Consider the following 19,280-nt stretch of genomic DNA (forward strand, 5'->3'; position numbering starts at 1 on the left):
GTAAAACTATTAGTTCGATTTTTAACGGTAACAACAATGAAAACCCCAAGAAAAAAATCCACCGAAAAAGTGATTATGATAAGAAAAACATACATTGAAACCAACAGTGACAATTGGCGGTGTAAATGTTGATAAATCAATTCTAGTATTGCCAACATAACCGCCGCCAATTGAAATGCCGAGAAAAATTGATTATGTTCTGTCAATTATGATTACAATATTTACTGTTTTGTCATTTATATTGTATACCGAAAAGGCAGAGATTGTTGGGATAAAAGATATTATTGACGAATGGATTTTCTTATTGGCGGAATATTAAAAAAAATTTAATAAAATTTAATATTAAAATTAAATTATTAAATATTAAATATTAAATTATTAAAAATTTAATATTAATATCTTAAAATTTTTACTGAAAAATCTTATTTTTTCCCTGTCAATTCAGTAAGATCAATTTTTTTTTTGAATTGACAGGGAAAAAATAAGATTTTTCAGTAAAAATTTTAAAATATTAATATTAAATTTTTAGATATAAATATTTTTGATAAAGTCAAACTTCGATAATTTTTTATAATCTTTAAAATTACAAAAAAAATTAGTTTTGCTAAATGTTTTTTTGTAGGGAATGAATGAATGAATACTGAGATTATTATAGTTAATAATAATAATTAATAAATGAATATATTTTTAGTGTATAATGTTTATGTGAAAAACACCTTTCTAACATCATTTACATTATACGTTTCTCGGCATACTGGACAGCTCCTCAACATTTCGTCATTGTTGACAACGAAGTCATTGCTGTTATAATTGTACGTCAGCCAGCATGCTTCGCAGAAAGGTATATGCCCGCAAGCTAAAATACAATATATTGGTGTTTCAGTCAAACAAGTACAGCATCTTATTGGTATTCCTGTAACATAAAAAAGGCAAGAATTTTTCTTGAAATATGTCTATGTAGGTAAAAATTAAAATTTTGGTGAAATTTCAGTATCTAACTTTTTATTTAAAAGAATTCTTACTTAACCATCCGCTTCTTCAGCATTTAGGAACTCGTAAATTGGATTTATACATATTAAAATCATTTTGTCTATAAATTCTAAAGCTGTTGGTCGATTTTCAGTTTGGAACTTGTTCCATTGTTCTTCAATTAGTGCATTTTTTATTACAGTATGTAATTTTGGATTTCGTGTGATTTGGTGACCGCGTTTCAATGCTCCTAAATCTATTTGCAGACCTTCTTGGAAATTTACTAATAATTCTGAAAACAATATTCACATTATGTTAGATTAATTTCTCATTTTACAAAACAAATTGTTCTAAGTAGCTACTAACAGATGAAAAATAAGATTTTTTTATATGATAGTTGTTCTATTTTTCATCAATTTTTTAATTATAAAATAAAAACAAAACGTAACTACTACGGAAGCATTTTAAAAATGTTAATTAAATTTATAAAGTGATTTTTCTGAAAACCGAAATGAAAGATTTTTAATTTTTTTTCAAATACATTCTCTGATAAAAAAGGAATTATTTTATAAATATAATCTTCTCTCTTATTTTAATTGCAAAAAACACCACTTTCGCATAACAAGGAAAAAATTACTTATTTATAAAAGAATGGATTAGAAAAAATTCAAAAATCTATTATTTCGGTTTTGAGAAAAGTCACTTTTGAGACGCAGGAATATGCACTAATGCTAATTTTTTAGAATTATGTTTTAATCGAATTTTATTTTGTAGAATATTAGTTTAGCATCATAGTAATTTTAAAGAAACTTAATTTTGCAGAAAAATAATTGTACAGAATTTTAATTTTGCTGAATATTCATTTGTTCGAATTTTTATTTTACAAAATAAATTATTAACCTATTATTAATGTTGCCGAACTTTTATTTAGACAAAAATTAATTTGCCAAAAATTCAACTTAATCGAATATAAATTTGTGCGAAACGTTATTTCGTAGAATATTCATTTTGTAGAATAGTAATTAAAAAATTTAATTATATTATTATGCAGAAAGATGATTAAAAAGAATATTAATTTAATATAATATTCTTCTGTTGGAATGTTCATTTTACAGAAAGTGGAAAAGGTCGAAATTCATTATGACAAAAAATAATTTGGTGCGAAGTTTACTCGAGTTTTGAATCAATTACTAAAGTTTCTATTACTATTATAAAAATGCTTTCTTTGTTAAAAGTAAACAATTTATTACTAATGACTTTGAGGTTAAGGTGCTGGAAATTAATTTTTAGGGATTATAGTCTAAAGTTGAAACTTTAGTTTAAGCCCAAAAAAAGGTTATTTGACCTTTCATTTCATCGCTGGGGGTACGCACTCCAATTATTCCCAAATTAATTTTTGCAAATCAAAAATGGATAACAAATTATTTTTAGGTCATGGTGCCAGAAAGGTGCTTTTTAGGGATTGTATTAAAAACATTAAGCTTTAAATTAAACCCAAGTAGAAAGTTCCGCGACCTTTTGTTTTAGTGCTATAGGTACTTAAAGTTTGCCAAAAACGCGATTTCTTGATATTTTAACACCAAAAAAATTTTCTAATTTTATTGGCCTGTGTTATGTGCCTTAATAAATGTCATTTAAAAAAATTAGTGCTTTAATTTTAAAATGAATCAATCATATTTTTGTTAATAACTTTTGATTTGTGAATCTTAAAATTCCCACACAAAATTTTTCTGCCAGGTATTTATTTGGACAAATAAAAATTTTGTAAAATAAAAATTCGGCGTTTAAGGAATTCTGTAAGAGTGTGAATTCAAATAAATAATTCAAATAATTCAGCTAGAAAAGTTTATGAATGAAAAAAATCGAAAAAATGCAAAGTGAAAATACAAATTATTGAGTACGTACTGGTAAAATGCCAAATTTTGGGACGTATTCCAAATTTTTGTTTCAGTTGCTTATGGTACGATTCTAAGCAATTATTTGTTCTGTGTTCGAGACCAAAGCAACTGAAAACCTCGGGAGTAACTTTCCTCAACCACTGCCTTTGAAAGTACTTTGTGTATGATTGAATTTGATTTTTAATATTTAATGGCATTAAATTTAAAATTGTTACATAGGTGCCCCTTACTTCGTTGGCTGGTAATAAAGGTAATGCCATTAATTGGCGAAGGAAATTATATCCTTCGGCAGTGTGAAACAAAATGTTTTCCAGGTAAAGATCTCCAACCTTTCTATATAATGCCTGAAAATTAAAATGACAAACTATTACAAATTTTTAATATTAAAAAAATCTACCTCACTTTTCTTAAGCTTATTCATTTATTTATCCATTAATTTATTCACACGAAATAACCCGGTATGCACAGGGACATAAGTTATATTTGGGACGTCCTTTCAACGGACATAACTATTCTAATGACGCCCTAATGACAACTTATATCCATGTGATGACTAGGAATGTACAGCCCAAACTCTTTATAAACTACTTCTTTCTAAGCTCCAAGGTCAGTTGAATTCTCGACAAATCCCCCACTCTGAGCCGGCAAAAATATAATCAACAACCTCTTTATAAGGTTTCGATAATTCTTAACGTTCGTTCAATAGGAAAATGTCACAGAGCTTATGAAGAGGTTCCAAGCTGCAACACACATTCTCTTTACACACACGTGGTAGTAGAGGCCCCCTACATTTGTTAATTTCTTCCTCTACCATCCTTCGATCAGTTATAAAGAAGTTGAGCATTCGTTTATGGTTATCTTTTTACAGTAGTCTACGTTCAAAAATCAGTGCACGTCGCAAAAATAATTAAATGAATTAAATAATTAAATTAATTAAATTAAAATAATTAAATTTCAAATTTTTCATATTAATTTTACAGAAAATTCAAACGGTTGAAAATCAATTTGACAGAAATAATTCGGTAAGAAGTTAAAAATTAACCAATCACAAATTTTGTGATAATTTCTGATTGGTTAAATTTAAAATTCGTGCCGAATTATTTCTGCCAAATTGATTTTCAACGGTTTAAATTTTCTGTAAAATCAATATTTCACCAGAAGAATATTATGTTAAATTAATATTATTTCTAATCTTCTTTCTGAAAAATTAATATTCTACGAAACAACGTTTCATACAAATTGAGATTCGTTCAAACTGAATTTATGACTTATTAATTTTTTTCTAAATGAAAATTCTATCCCAGTAGAACATAATATTACACGCTTATTTGAAGTACATAAAAATTTCAAAGTTTTTTATGATAAAGCAGAGAAAAAGAATATATAATCAGTCAAATATTTTTAAGTGATTTAAAAATTTTTTTGTAATATTACTGTAATATCACGTGCTACAAGAGCGAAAATAATTAGACCCAAGTAGCACGATATATCAACCAGATGTCACGGTGATATCACCGGGGAATGTCACCGTGACATCAGGAAAATGTCAAAATGTCCGCCTTACGGTGATATCACACGGTGACATCGAGGTGATATCATGGTGACATCAAGGTGATATACACAGTCATATCACGGTGATATCATGGTGATATCACCGTGATATCATGTTGATATTTTACAGGGACTTAAAATTTTTAAAAAATTATTATTTTTTTTTTTTATTATTTTTATTATTTTTTTTATTTATTATTATTTTTTAAATTATTAAAAATTTTAAGTCCCTGTAAAATATCAACATGATATCACCATGATATCACCGTGATATGAATGTGATATCACTGTGATATCACCTTGATGTCACCATGATATCACCTCGATGTCACCGTGTGATATCACCGTAAGGCGGACATTTTGACATTTTCCTGATGTCACGGTGACATTCCCCGGTGATATCACCGTGACATCAGGTTGATATATCGTGCTACTTGGGGAAATACAATTGTTTTTAGAAATATTAAGTTAGGGGTTAAAAATTTTAATTCTGAAAATTCCCTCTATTTTTAAATTCTATTTATAGGACAGAAGTGTATGAGTTTTTATTCCATTTAATTATATTTAAAAAAATGACAAAAATAAGAATCGAACCGAGTTTTTTTGTTACGTTTGTGAAGGTGACTAATCAGCCAGATAAACTTAAAACTATATTTACAAAAAAAAACTTCTTTAATCAAACAGAAAAGGAATTAAATTGGATTGAAAAAAGTTAAAATAACTTCTGAAAACGGAATTAAACTTTGGTTCCACTTTTGGAATAAAAACTTTTCAACTTAACCATTTCGAAATAGAAATAATCAGGATTAAAAATTTACAAAATCTATTCCTTTAAATAGAATACAACTTTTATTTGGAATAGAAATGAATTAAATTTTTCAAAATTCTATCAAGTTTGAGGGTATTGAAAAAGAGGGTATTTTCCGAATGAAATAGAATTAAAATATGTACAATTTTATAGAATATATATATATATATTTTTTTTTTAAATAACAGGCTTTTTACCGGGTACTTTTCCTTATAAATAAATTACCAACCTGTAGTTTCTAACCAAAATATCTGTAAAAATTTACCTGGTTAAAATGGAAAAAGCATCCGTGAATGGAAATTCCATTAAATTTGTTTCTCAATGCTAACTTAAGAGCTGCTTCAAAATCGCACATCGCTTCCATTATATGGAAATTGGGAAATAAAATTTTTAATTCCTCGAAAACAGCTTCATAAGCAGCAGCTGTTCTTTTCTCCATTAATATCCATACAAAAGGAATTGTCTAAACAGATTGAAGTATATAATAAAAACACAAAATATAACCCACTATAAACCTAAGATTCGTAAGCTTACAGTGCAAGATTGTAGTCAGCTTACAGTTAAGCTTACTATTACCTTACTGTAAGCTTCCAATAAACTTTCTATAGGCTTTGTGTAGTTTTAATGGCGATAAGTTTGGAAGTTAACGTTGTTAACTTCCCAGAAGTTTTAAATGTCCTCAGAGTTTAAGTTAACACTTTTAACTTGTTGAAAGTTAGAAAAGTAAATTTGTTGAAAGTTTTCCTTTGTAATTTTACACAAAATTTTAATGGTAAACTTAAAAATCTATTATCATGCGCAGATGTTTTCTATGGCAGCTAGGGCTACGCAATATTTTTTAATTACATTTCCCTATAGACAATTTATGTCAGTTTCTTAAAAAAATTTTTAACACTTTTATTATGATTATTATTAAATTATCAATTATACATTAATTTTAAAGGTATTATTTTCTTCATAATATACTTGTAGTAAGAAAAAACTTTTATATCTTAAACCCGGAAAAAACCGGGAATTTAAAGACTGAAAAATAGTAGACACCTTGGTTAAATATAATTAATTTTCTTAGTTTTATTTAATATTGGTCTTGAATAAATTTACTTACGTGATTATATTTAACTGTCATTAGAGTTAAAAATTGTCCCAATTCCATATTAGGAGGTACAATTTTGAAAGTGGCATCAATAAAAACCATGGTTTGGTTGTCGTAGACTTCGTTTACAAAGTTTTTATCACAAAAAATGGTTGATCTTGAGCCGTCTTCGGCAATAGCAAGGGAGATTTCCAAGTTGCCTCCATTATATTTTGAAATGTCTTTCCACTCGTCGGAATTAGCAACTTCAACAAAATTATTCAGATTGTTGACGGTTGGAGGAGTCACTTTTTTTCTCCATTGAAACATCGTATTCTCTATTTTTGAAAATGGCAGATGTTGAGCTGCATCTGCATGACTACAATACATTTAATTTATATTTATTTACATAAAACTCGGATAGTTAAGGGATGACAAATGTTTATTTTGTTATAAAATCTCAATGAGTAAAACATTCAAGCAGTAAAATATTTGTATTATGTTGATATTTAACTTACTGAAGACGAACTTCGTCGTAAATTTTTCTATATTTATCTGAGCTTGTCGTTACACGATTGTGTAACGCTTGCTTGAAGGCTCTTATTTTAATATCTTTTTTATCCACTAAATGATTGTGCGTATGTGTTACATTAAATACCCCATTTTTTAATACTCCACGTCCTTGGCATTTTTTACTTTTACGGTTAACACAGACATAATATCTGTAAAATATTAATTTCATTAAAAATCATTACAAAACATTATTTTTTATGTAATATGTAAATGTTCAAGTAAATATTTACTTGATAACAGTCAAGTAACAGATCATTTAAATGAAAAAAATTTTCTTTCAGTTTAGTTATTTTGCTCTTTAAAAAGTATATTTTTCTTACTTAAGACTTAAGAATAAGACTTAATTCTTAAGTCCGAATTTTCAAGTCTGATTCTTAAACTTAAGCATTTAAGACTTACGGCCACGAAACCCTAAGATGCAGGCGCTTCGAGCCTGCTTATCGTACTGATTTTTTAATAACTTTTACAATTTTTAATAGAAAATATTTTCGTTTCAAACATATTTCTATCATTGTTTATTGATAATGAAATTATAGAAAATATTTTTTAGCTAAAATATTTTATAATTTTCCATTTTGAAAAATAATTATTTTCTAATGGTTAATCATAAACGTTATAGACTTCAGCATCGTTATTTTCACAAAAGCTAAAAGTGAATTTAATTAATATTTAGTTATATTCAACAAACAAATTAGTAAAAATATTATTATTTAAGTAAATGAATTTTTGTTATCAAAATAGTTATTTTTAAATAATTCAAATTTAAAGTAAAGGTCATAAAATTTTGAAAAATTCCTTTTGGAACCATTGTATTTTATTTTTTTGAATAAATTGAAAATTAATTGGGACGCATGATTAAGCTCTAAAAATTTTTTTTTGAATTATGATTTGTTCGAATATTATTCTGTAAAATATTATAATTTTGCAGAATATTTATTAATTTAAATATTAATGTTTTAGATGATACAAATGGTCAAAAATCAATTTGACAGAAATAATTCGTGGGAAACATTAATATTCGAACAAATAAATATTCTGCAATATTAATATTGTAAAGAATAAAATTCTATAAAGTCATAAATCTAAAAAATTTTGATTAGAGCATAATCATGCTTGATTATGTTGATCCCAATTTATGTGTTTGATGTGACATGACAATTTATACAACTGTCTTTTTTGCAGTTTGTAGTGTTTTCGCTACAAGAAATTTTTTCCGTGCGTTATATACATAATCTTAACTCACGACAACTACTGTTACCACATGTTCACATATACACACACAAACACTTTTTATTTTAAAAAATTATAATTTAAACCAATTTTAATTTATTAAAATTTTCATTCAACATAATTTAATAATTCAAATTGTTTAATGTCAGAATTTTTAAAGTATCGAATCTCCATGTCTCAAAATTTTCATTTACACGAATTTTTATTTGATAGAAATTGCAAATGACCGAAAAAACAAACGTCAGAATGATTTCGGCACAGTTTTTAAAGTAGACCAATCCAGAAGTTATAAAGAAAATTGTGATTGGTCTATTTTAAAATTATGGACGAAATCTTTGTGATGATTGTTTTTTTGTGGTTTGAAACTTTCTCTGAAATAAAAAATAATTTCGGGTTAAAATTTTGGAGAAATGATTCAGTTTGGTACAAGGAATCTCGCTGTTCTACTCATTTAATAGAATTTGACGCAAAAATATTAAAAATAAATCAATAAATAGTAAAATAATGTATTATATCATAGTTCATTCAGTGGCCAATTGCTCTAATTGGCGCTGTTTCCTGGAGCACTAACACACTCAAGCAACGTCTGTGTATGCGCCGCTGTGTTTGTTTTCATTTTCGTTTAAAAATGTAACTTTTAAAACTTCATTTTGTAATAATTGAACGCAAAATTATGTATTTTTCGGAGAACAGCGAGATTCCTTGTACCCAAATTTATCATTCCTCAAAATTTTAGACAAAAATCTTTTTTCATTTTAGAGTAAGATATATACTACCAAAACACATTTTCCCATACTAGATCACGTGGAAGGTTTCCACATCAAGGTTGCTACAATTTTTCTCGAATAAAATTCCCTGACTTTTCCAGGTTTTTCAGGTCTCAAATAATATTTTTCCATACACATTATAAGTCTAATACACAAACACAAACGACAAGAGATCAGCTGTTTAGGGGCCATAATTTAATTACGTAACGCTTTTTCTTTGAAATTTGATCCCCCTTCCCCCCCTCTGTAACAGATTTTTGTATACATTAGCGCCATTTTTTTGCTGTGTGTAACAAATAGCTTGACCCCCCTCCCCAATGAAGCGTTACGTAATTAAAGTATGGTCCCTTATACTTAACGGTCAAAATATTGTATGTACTTTGATTATTTCGCTCGTTTTAGTTTTATCATCTAACGGACGAAATAATATACTCGCCCATTTTCCAGATACATTCTCGATTTTATCTAGGATGGGCGAAATAATCTACTTTTCTTATTCTTATTTCAAAACACTTTTCTTTCGGCGGGCTATTAGCCACTCAGTTTTTAAAATTCATAATAGCGGATCCAATATGGCTGATAAATTTATTAAAAATTCAAGTATTTCACTTGAAATTCATTAGTCAGAGGTTTTTGGGGTTGGCGATTATAAATCTGGTATGAACAATCTTAAAAAACCACAAAGTAATTAGTTTGAAGTGAATTTAATTGTATTGTAAGAAATTAATTTACTATACTAAATTTTAAATTCTTCAAACTAAATTAATAATTCATAAACAGCGTATTTTTCTTATCAAAATCGCCAAAGAGAGCATCCATTTTTTGAACCTCGTGTTTCTTTTATTAGAAATCAGACACCGGATTTCTAATCAGCGACCCTAAAAACGACTGAATAACGAGTTTCAAGTCAACTTAATGATTTTTAATTAGAAAAAATGCGTTGTATTTTGATAATGGCCCAAAAAAAATATGTCGATTATTTTGAAAATTTGACCCGATCTTGAAAAGCAGCTAACGCCATGGAAATCAACGTTCCCAAATTATTTTAATACATTATATGCCCATTTTGTTACAAAAATGTATCTTTCAAGCACATTGTAATTAGTGTTTAAATTCAAATTCTCAGTCGCCAGGAACAATGAAACAATCTAACAATAAGTTATCGGCAGAATGTAAGGTTTTTAATATTATAACAATTATTTTTTGAAACTAAAAAATTGCATATTAAGAAAAACTATTGGTCCAATAGATAAAATATAATAAAAATTATTCTTTAATTCATACTAGTATATTTACTTTTATTATAAAAGTTGTTTTACTATTGAAAATTAGTAAAAGAATTTATTTTCTACCAAAAATAAAAGGACACTACCTATATAATTTCATGTACTATATGTAAGTTAATCAAAAAAACATGTCAACCCCGAAATTGAATATTTGTCAACCATGTATTACAAAATTGAAAAATCTTCACTTTTTATATGTTATGAATATAGGGTCAAACCACTGAAAATCATCTGAGAGTGGTTGCTGACATATTTTTAAAAAAATTTTCTTTTAATATATGTGAAACTAGATGAATTTCTAAGTTCATTGGTCATAATATTACCGTGTAAATTTTATTTCGTTTTAAATTATAATTTATTAAAATTAGGAGGTTCATGACGTGATTTCGTAACCTTAAATGTTGTACTTTTTTTGAATAATTATTTTTCAAAAAACATAATCTATTAGATATATTATTATTTACCAAAAACATAAATTGATTTATTCTACATCAAAAAATGATGGAATTTTTATATAATTATTTTATTTTTAGATATTTATTCGAATTTGAAAATTTGATCAGTAAACAAATTTCACAATTTGTTGAAGCTTGTAACTTTTTTCTGGATGCTTCAAAATATTTGGGGTTTTGCACATATTTTAATATTGATATAATTTATCTGCTATGAAAATTTGATGAGGGTATTTTGCTCCGTTACAGAAATAATGAATTTGAAAAATTTTTACTTAAAAAGGTTAATTGTAAGACTTCAAAGTTTTACCTCTCTTTCTATTCTCATAAAAAAGAAAGAGAGATGTGATATTTTTTGTAACTTCAAGTCTTACAATTAACCTTTTTAAGTAAAAATTTTTCAAATTCATTATTTCTGTAACGGAGCAAAATACCCTCATCAAATTTTCATAGCAGATAAATTATATCAATATTAAAATATGTGCAAAACCCCAAATATTTTGAAGCATCCAGAAAAAAGTTACAAGCTTCAACAAATTGTGAAATTTGTTTACTGATCAAATTTTCAAATTCGAATTAATATCTAAAAATAAAGTAATTATATAAAAATTCCATCATTTTTTGATGTAGAATAAATCAATTTATGTTTTTCGTAAATAATAATATATCTAATAGATTATGTTTTTTGAAAAATAATTATTCAAAAAAAGTACAACATTTAAGGTTACGAAATCACGTCATGAACCTCCTAATTTTAATAAAATTATAATTTAAAACGAAATAAAATTTACACGGTAATATTATGACCAATGAACTTAGAAATTCATCTAGTTTCACATATATTAAAAGAAAATTTTTTTAAAAATACGTCAGCAACCACTCTCAGATGATTTTCAGTGGTTTGACCCTATATAATGAAGTTGTATGATTATTATTTCAATAAAATACTTACGTCTGAGTATCTGTGGAGCTGCGAATGTGATACCGGAAATTATTCCACACGAAGTCGTTGTCCATGTTGTCAGAAGTAACAAAACTATAAAATACTGACTTTCTTCTTCTTCTACTTATTCAAAACGAAGAATTTAAAAATAAATAATATTTAAATATATAAATATACCTCTTCATAAATATTCAACAATTAAAACTTAACAAAAAAAAAAAACAAAAACAACCAAGAAAGTAATAAAACAAAAATTTAAATATTGTTTAACACAGTAAAAATAACTTTTTAAACTGATATATAAATTAAAAGGAGAAAATAATTTTCTCTCAACACAAATGAGAAGAAGGATAAAGCATGTACTATCACTTCGACAGACAAAACGTGAATCAAGTAAAATAAAGAAGTTAGAAACTGACAATACATATCAGGTTGAGCCAAAATCTAGTTCAATGATGGCCTAAGGGCGCCGTCCCATGACAGCGTTAAACGCCGGCGTAAAAACGGAAAGCATGAGAACTAAAGAGATAGGCAGCAGTCCCATGACAGCGTTTTGCATTGCGTTTTGTAACTAAGCCATGAGTGTAAACATAGCAAACATATTTCTGCATCTCTTTTACACTCATGATCTACAGACAAAACGCAATGCAAAATGCTGCCATGGGACTGCAGCCATAGGCCATTTACGAATTGGGATTTTTAGCGCATACTTGATAAAGTTTATATTAGGGAAGTATGCAGTGTCCTTGTTTTTACGTGTGAAAAAAAGGACACTGCATACTTCCCGAGTATACACTTTATCAAAAATGCGCTAAAAATCTCAATTTGGAAACGGCCAAGGTGAAGGCGCTTGTATAGCAGCTTTTACAATATCTCCAAAAAGTAAGTCCAACTCCAAGTGCAAGTTTTTTCTTTATAGGTTGATACAAAAAAACTTGGACATAGACTTGAAGTTGATTCTTAGACCTATTGTAGAAGCTCCTTAAACCTCACCGATCCCGAGTATACTTGCGTCGTGTACATATGTGACTCTCCGCGACAAAAGGTACCTAAGCTCTCAAAATTTTTAGGTTATAGTCATAGTTTTACTTCAACAAAAAGTTCTATTTTAAGGCGCTTGTACACCTCCTCCGATTCTGAGTATTTCAGAGTTTTGACCAATTTTGATTGGCCCTCTTGGAAATTTTCCATTACAAAGCCAATCAAAATTGGTCAAAACTCTGACATACTCAGAAACGGAGGAGGTGTACAAGCGCTTTTAATTAGGCAAAATCAAAAATAGATTTTATTAAATATTTTAGATGTACTAAATACTTATAAACATCAATAGATTGTATAAAGAGTTGACCCTCTTTATGTATTTTCACTTCAAAAATCAAAAATATAACCTAAAAATTTTGGGAGCTTAGGTACCTTTTGTCGCGGAGCGTCACATATAAGGGAGAGTCCAGAATTGAACGTCGATGTATCATTCTGTCTTTGTACCTCCCATTATCTGTCCATAAGGCCGACGAGTCGCTATCAACGCGTCGACGTTCAAAAACCACCTATTCTGAGGCGTTTACGACGTTCTTCAATTTTCTCGCTATAAGCACTATGAGCATAAGTCTATCTTTTTCTATCTAATGGGACTAGAAAAAGATAGACTCATGCTCGTAGTGCAAAAGAGAGAATGTCGTAAACGCCTCTAAACTTTCCCTTACCTCACAAGTTTTATAGGTCCATTCCACAATAGCTAAACGCAAAGTTAAAGCGCACGCAAAGATGACGCGCGCGTTGGTTTGATTGGTTAGAACCAACGCGCGCGTCATCTTTGCGTGCGCTTTAACTTTGCGTTTAGCTATTGTGGAATGGACCATACGTATTTGAGGAGACGCTTGCTTTTCACCGAACTGTCAATACGTCGAGCAGACAAAATGTCGAATGGCAAATTGTCAATTGGACAAAATATTGAATCGCAAATACGTCGAATGGACAAAATATCGAAACGCTAATACGTCAAACAGACGAAATGTCGAAAAGCCAAAACGTCGAAAAGCCAATACGTCGAAACGCCAATACATCGAACAGACAAAATGTCGAAAAGCCAAAATGTTGAATATTTTATTTGGATTGAGTTAATATTAACTCAATCCAATTAAAATATTCGACATTTTGTCTGTTCGACGTATTGGCTTTTCGACGTTTCGACATTTTAGCTTTTCGACATTTTGTCTGTTCGACGTCTTGGCTTTTCGAAATTTTGTCTGTTCGACGCATTAGCGTTCCGATATTTTGTCCATTCGACGTATTTGCGATTCGATATTTTGTCCAATCGACAATTTGCCATTCGACATTTTGTCTGCTCGACGTATTGACAGTTCGGTGAAAAGCAAGCGTCTCGTATTTGAGGTATTTTACATCTCTTGTACTGCGCATGGCTGTTTCCGAAAAGGAATTTTTAGCGCACTTTTGATAAAGTGTATACTCAGGAAATATGCAGTGTCCTTTTTTTCACACGGAAAAACAAGGACACTGCATACTTCCCAAGTATACACTTTATCAAAAGGGCGCTAAAAATCCAAATTCGGAAATGGCCTAGAGCTGCGACTGTGTAGGCGGTTCCAGAATAGGTGCAAAAAGCAAGTGCAAGCTGTGCAAGTACAAGTCCGAATGCAAATCCCATGAGTGCAAGAGAGATAGATAGACTAACTATCTATTTCGCATTCATTAGATTGGCACTTGGACTTGTACTTGCTTTTGCACCTATTCTGGAACCGCCTTTATGGTACGGTCATAGCTTACCTGCATGCGGAAAGATGTGGCAAGGGAGCGGCATGAGTGTGAGCCAGTGGCGCACATTGGTTTTCGGAGAAGGAGAGCGGCGCTAACTTCTTGGGACCCCCCCCCTGCAAAAATTCTGACAAGCAAAAAAAAATTGCATGAAGGCGTAAAGTGTCATTTCCCATGTAACTTACAAATGGTTTCACCCTTTTTCTAAAAACAAAACATTTTGATAATTGTTTAATCAAAGTTAAAAATACGCGTGTTCATGCAATTTTTCAACTCAATATGTTTCAGCTCATTTTTATATGTAAAATTTTAATTTTTTATTTATATTTTTATCCACCCTCTGGACACCACCCACCCTTAGACCAGGGGGAGCGGCCGCTCCCCCTGCTCCAGCCGAGTGTGCGCCACTGGTGTGAGCGGAAAACACTCCTTCATGGCCTAGATACAAAACGCGGCAAGGGGACTGCAGCCTGAGTAAACCTGTATACTGAAACGACATGTCCTATGCAAGTTACTTAAAATGATTCTACAGTAAATCTGAATCTGTGAGTCCCCGACTTGGCTGGACGATTGCATGAGAGATACAAAGATATAAATAGTATTTTGGACAAGCGAATCGACACAAAAAAATTTCATAACTGTGAAAATTCTGAATGTGATTGACTTTATAAAAATTCCATATAAATGAAACTTTTAGTACCGACAATCAGATTTACATACATGTAAGTTTCCGTACTTAGGCCATTTCCTTAGCGAGAGAAACGATTGTTTGTGATTACCATTTCGTTAGTAAGAGTATTTTTGCTAATTTAAATTAGTTAGTACCATTTACTTAGTAAGGTAACTAATTAAATAGTTATTCTAACAAACTAATTAGTTAAACTAACTAATAAAATAGTTATGCCAACAAATAAAAATAGTAACCACACGGAAAGAATTTTGAGACATCTGCTGTGCGGATGCCTCGAGAACTACATGACATGCGCTGTACATTCACATCGCACGTCCCATGTCTCGAAAATGTACGTGTGATGTGCATTTTCGAGACATGAGGCGTGTTTTCTTTGCGCATTTGCTTTGCGCATCGCAAGATCGTCTGCTATAACGTAGTCTATGTCTCGAAAATGCACATCACACGTACATAACTCAAGCACAAACGATGCGTGGTAGGCAGCGCATGTGATGTCTCGAAATTCTTTCCGTGCACAACTAATAAATTAGCAGCGATATAGTTTACTAACTAAAAATGGTCACCTCGAAAATGGTAACCCCAACCAATCTTATCTCTCAGTGCACTTAAGGCCAACGCACAATAACTTCGTGATCGAGTTGCATGAGTTAGAAAAGGATACGTATATATCTCAGTCTTTCTAACTCATTGTTGTTTCACGTTCGCGAAGCTATTCTGCTTAGGCCTTTATAGAAACTCCTTTATATCTATTGAAGAAAGGTATAGTATAAGAGAATAATTTTTTATCAGCGTCTTCATTTACGTCTTCTTCGATTCGCACGAGATAGATAAAGATTAAAAATATGGAGATAGAAGTGTAAGTATATACATAAATATATATATAATTTTTATTTTCAGCCTATTGGCCCAGGAATGAACTTGGTTCAAATTATTACTACTAACATATATTCCTAACATATTAGCATTTATCCTTTTTATGCTCGCGTCACTTCCATATTTTTAATATCTTTAAAATACACTATTTAACATTTTATACCTTATATTATTTTTTGTACTTTATTTTATCAAATCTATTGACTTTAGATATATATACATTTTTTCTTCCATATTCTTTGCTCTGATTCCCTTAACAATATTTTTAGAAACTCTATATCTATTTTACCCTTTTTGTTTATTACAATTTGTATTTTATCAATCGCAGTATTTAAGAATCCCTGTGTCAATTTTTTTGTAACCTCGCATTCCTCCAACAAGTGCGCTCTAATGTACACGGGTTAAACGTTGACACTTTTATTTTTTTACTATCTTGTCTTTCGATATCTTTACATCTTTCCTAAACTTCCAGAGAAGTGTATATATTTATAATTAAACAATATAGGGTATACTAAGATATTGAAGGGCATTATACGCAATCCCAAAAATGCATTATTACATTATTAAAAGAAGAAAGTAAACTCGACTACTTGAGTACATTTTCCCTCTTTCATATAATTTGAATTATATTTTTTCAAAAAAAAATATATATATAAATATATTATATATATTACACACTTAGTAACTATTTTTAATTCTATTAGTAATAATAATTCGCTTACAGTTGTTATCAATTTAATAAAAAATTTACGTTTTTTGAAAGCTCATAACCAAACTTTTCAATTGTGCCATAGATCGTTATTCCGTCGAGCTCTTCAAATATTGTTTTATTAAACATAGCTTAATATGAAGTGGTTTAAATGTACTCATTATTAATATACTAAGTTATTAATTTTATACCGTAGAAAAATGTAACGAGAAAATGTAATTTTTATATCAACATTAAAGATTGATGTTCTTCTTTATGATATTATAGTTTTGCGTTGAAGAACAAACTACTATTTTATATTAAATTAATTAATAAATTAATAATTATTTTTTATAAAGGATATATTACAATTAATATTTTTGGGAATTTTTTTTTAGTCTATTAAATAGGCGTGGTAATGTTTACCATTACGAAAGACATCAGTACCTGGTACAGAGAGTGAACAATGGAGTAAAGTAAGTAATACATATATTATAATTATGATCGGAGGAATATGCCACTTGTCTGAATTATTATTATTTTGATTAAATACTGTAATAAAAATATAATTTCTCAAATGTGCTTGATACGTACGATTAAAGGAACTTATTCTGTTAAAAAAAGAATAAAAAGTAATTTATTTGGAAACAATCACTACGAGCGTGTAATAGTGACAACCGACCATTTTCTTAAAGGCACACAGCCTTTTCATTTTAGGCAGACCAGAATACCATTGTCTTCAATGACGCGGACTCTAATATATTTTAGTTGAAAATTCATTGATCCGATTTTCATAAATCTTCTAGATCAATTATTATTCATTTTTCTTATCAACAAAATATACAAAAAAAATTAAAAATTAATTGCAAAAAACCGCAAATAGCCACAACATTGGCAAAATAATATTCTGTACAATGTGTTCTCACGTCGAACTCATGCCATAGAGTGAGACTAAAGTAGAAAAGTGGCTTTAAAAACCTGTGCTGATTGAAGCTATTGTAAACGTCACATTTATTGAAACAATTATAAAATTTGGGACGCATTAATAAGCTGTAAAGAAATTTTTTTTAGAATTTTGATTTAACAGAATCTCATTCTGTAAAATATTAATTTTGCGCAGAATATTTATTTGTTCGAATATTAATGTTTTCGAAAATACAAATGTTCGAAAATTAATTTGACAGTGTTTTTATTTAGATGAAAATTAATTTGACAGAAATTTAATTTGATCGAAACAGAAATGATTCTGCCAGAAATAATTCGGCGGGAATTATTTGTGTCCCATTGATTTTCGACCATTTAAATTTTCTAGAACATTAATATTCGAGCAAATTAATATTCTTTCTTATTTCCTTTTTGCAAAAATAAGATTTTTTTAAATTGCAATTCTGGAAAATTAATATTCTACAAGACAACGTTTCGATAAATTTGCATTTTATAAATCATTAATATTAATAATTGATATAATTAATATTCATAAAAGTATATGATAATATACTCTTTGTAATAATAATTATCTGAAAAATTGTTTGATAACTTTACAATGTAATATACCCAAGTAGCACGTAATATTACAGTAATATTACTGTAATATTAAGTGCTACTTGGGAAAGTATCTGTTTAATGTGTTCGTTATAAGAGACATTTTTTCAAACATTTTTATAGCCTCCCCTGATCGAGCACGTTTAGGCGCTTCCAGTGTAATTGAGAGCTATGAAGCTGAATCCGGAATGAGCCCGTAAACGGTACATTATAACTTTAACATCAATGTAGACTCAGCATGATGGTTGAGGGTTTTTGGTTTCAGAGCCAACTCATCAGAAGACTTTCAAGAATGAGTTATAAAAACTCTTTTTTTTATTAGAATTATTGACTTTAAATAAAAACAAAATGTAACGAACTCTTAATTTATTATAATAATTTAAGCTACATTTATATTTTTTGTGATGCGTATGAATATCCCATAACAATCATTAGCTAGTTTTTTCATTTGACAGAATTTCTTTTTAAACGAATTTTCATTTTTCGAATTAGCATTTGAATTGAGGTGTTTGCACACCTCACATTCAAAATATTTTAAATTCTCCGCTAAAAAATTTCATCTGTACAAAATATAGATGGTCACAAGTTTTCGGTATATCGAAAACTTGTGAGGTGTGCAAACGCCTTTACTTTCTTTGTGAACAAAATTTTATTTAACATAATTTTTAGGTACCGAATTTTTATTTTAACAAATTTCTTTTTATCCACCTTTAATTTAAAAGTATTATAATTTAACTCAATTTTAGTTTATCATAATTCTCATTTATGTTTTTTGAATTAATGTTTAATAGAATTTAAATTAACAAGAATTTATACACGGAGAAACTTTAATTTATAAAATTTGATATTATAATACTAAATTTTACAAAAAGCCAATAGTAAACGAGGATATAGCTCACCTTTGTGAAAATTACTATTTAAATATTATACTGAGTGAGTATTCTTAATTTGGAAAGAGTAATATAATAATTATGGATTTATATTTCTAAACAGTAGAAAATTTTAATGAAAAAAATAGGAAACTGAAGTTGGTGAATCGTTGAAAACGAGCTTTATAAATATATTAATAACTGAAAAAGAATTATGAAATTTACAAAAACTATGGTAAATATCCATCCCATGTGAAAATAAAATTACTATAGTATTTTGGGAATATTGACATAAA

At 28.9% G+C, this 19,280-nt stretch overlaps 1 protein-coding gene across 1 annotated transcript; it reads right to left on the reverse strand.

Moving 5' to 3' along the window:
• Window positions 1-530: 530 nt before the first annotated feature.
• On the reverse strand, window positions 531-12,002 carry LOC127286106 (uncharacterized). Its single transcript, XM_051312409.1, has 7 exons — window positions 11,559-12,002; window positions 6,817-7,020; window positions 6,332-6,677; window positions 5,492-5,689; window positions 2,875-3,211; window positions 1,023-1,261; window positions 531-913 (listed from the first exon to the last, which is right to left on the reverse strand). The coding sequence occupies exons 1-6, from the start codon at window positions 11,621-11,623 to the stop codon at window positions 1,023-1,025; spliced, it is 1,389 nt and encodes a 462-aa protein (XP_051168366.1). The 5' UTR covers window positions 11,624-12,002; the 3' UTR covers window positions 531-913.
• Window positions 12,003-19,280: the final 7,278 nt, after the last annotated feature.

This window comes from Leptopilina boulardi, unplaced genomic scaffold, assembly GCF_019393585.1.
Source record: "Leptopilina boulardi isolate dan_hultmark-lab unplaced genomic scaffold, ZJU_Lbou_2.1 LbouV2_348, whole genome shotgun sequence".
NCBI classification, from domain to species: domain Eukaryota; kingdom Metazoa; phylum Arthropoda; class Insecta; order Hymenoptera; family Figitidae; genus Leptopilina; species Leptopilina boulardi.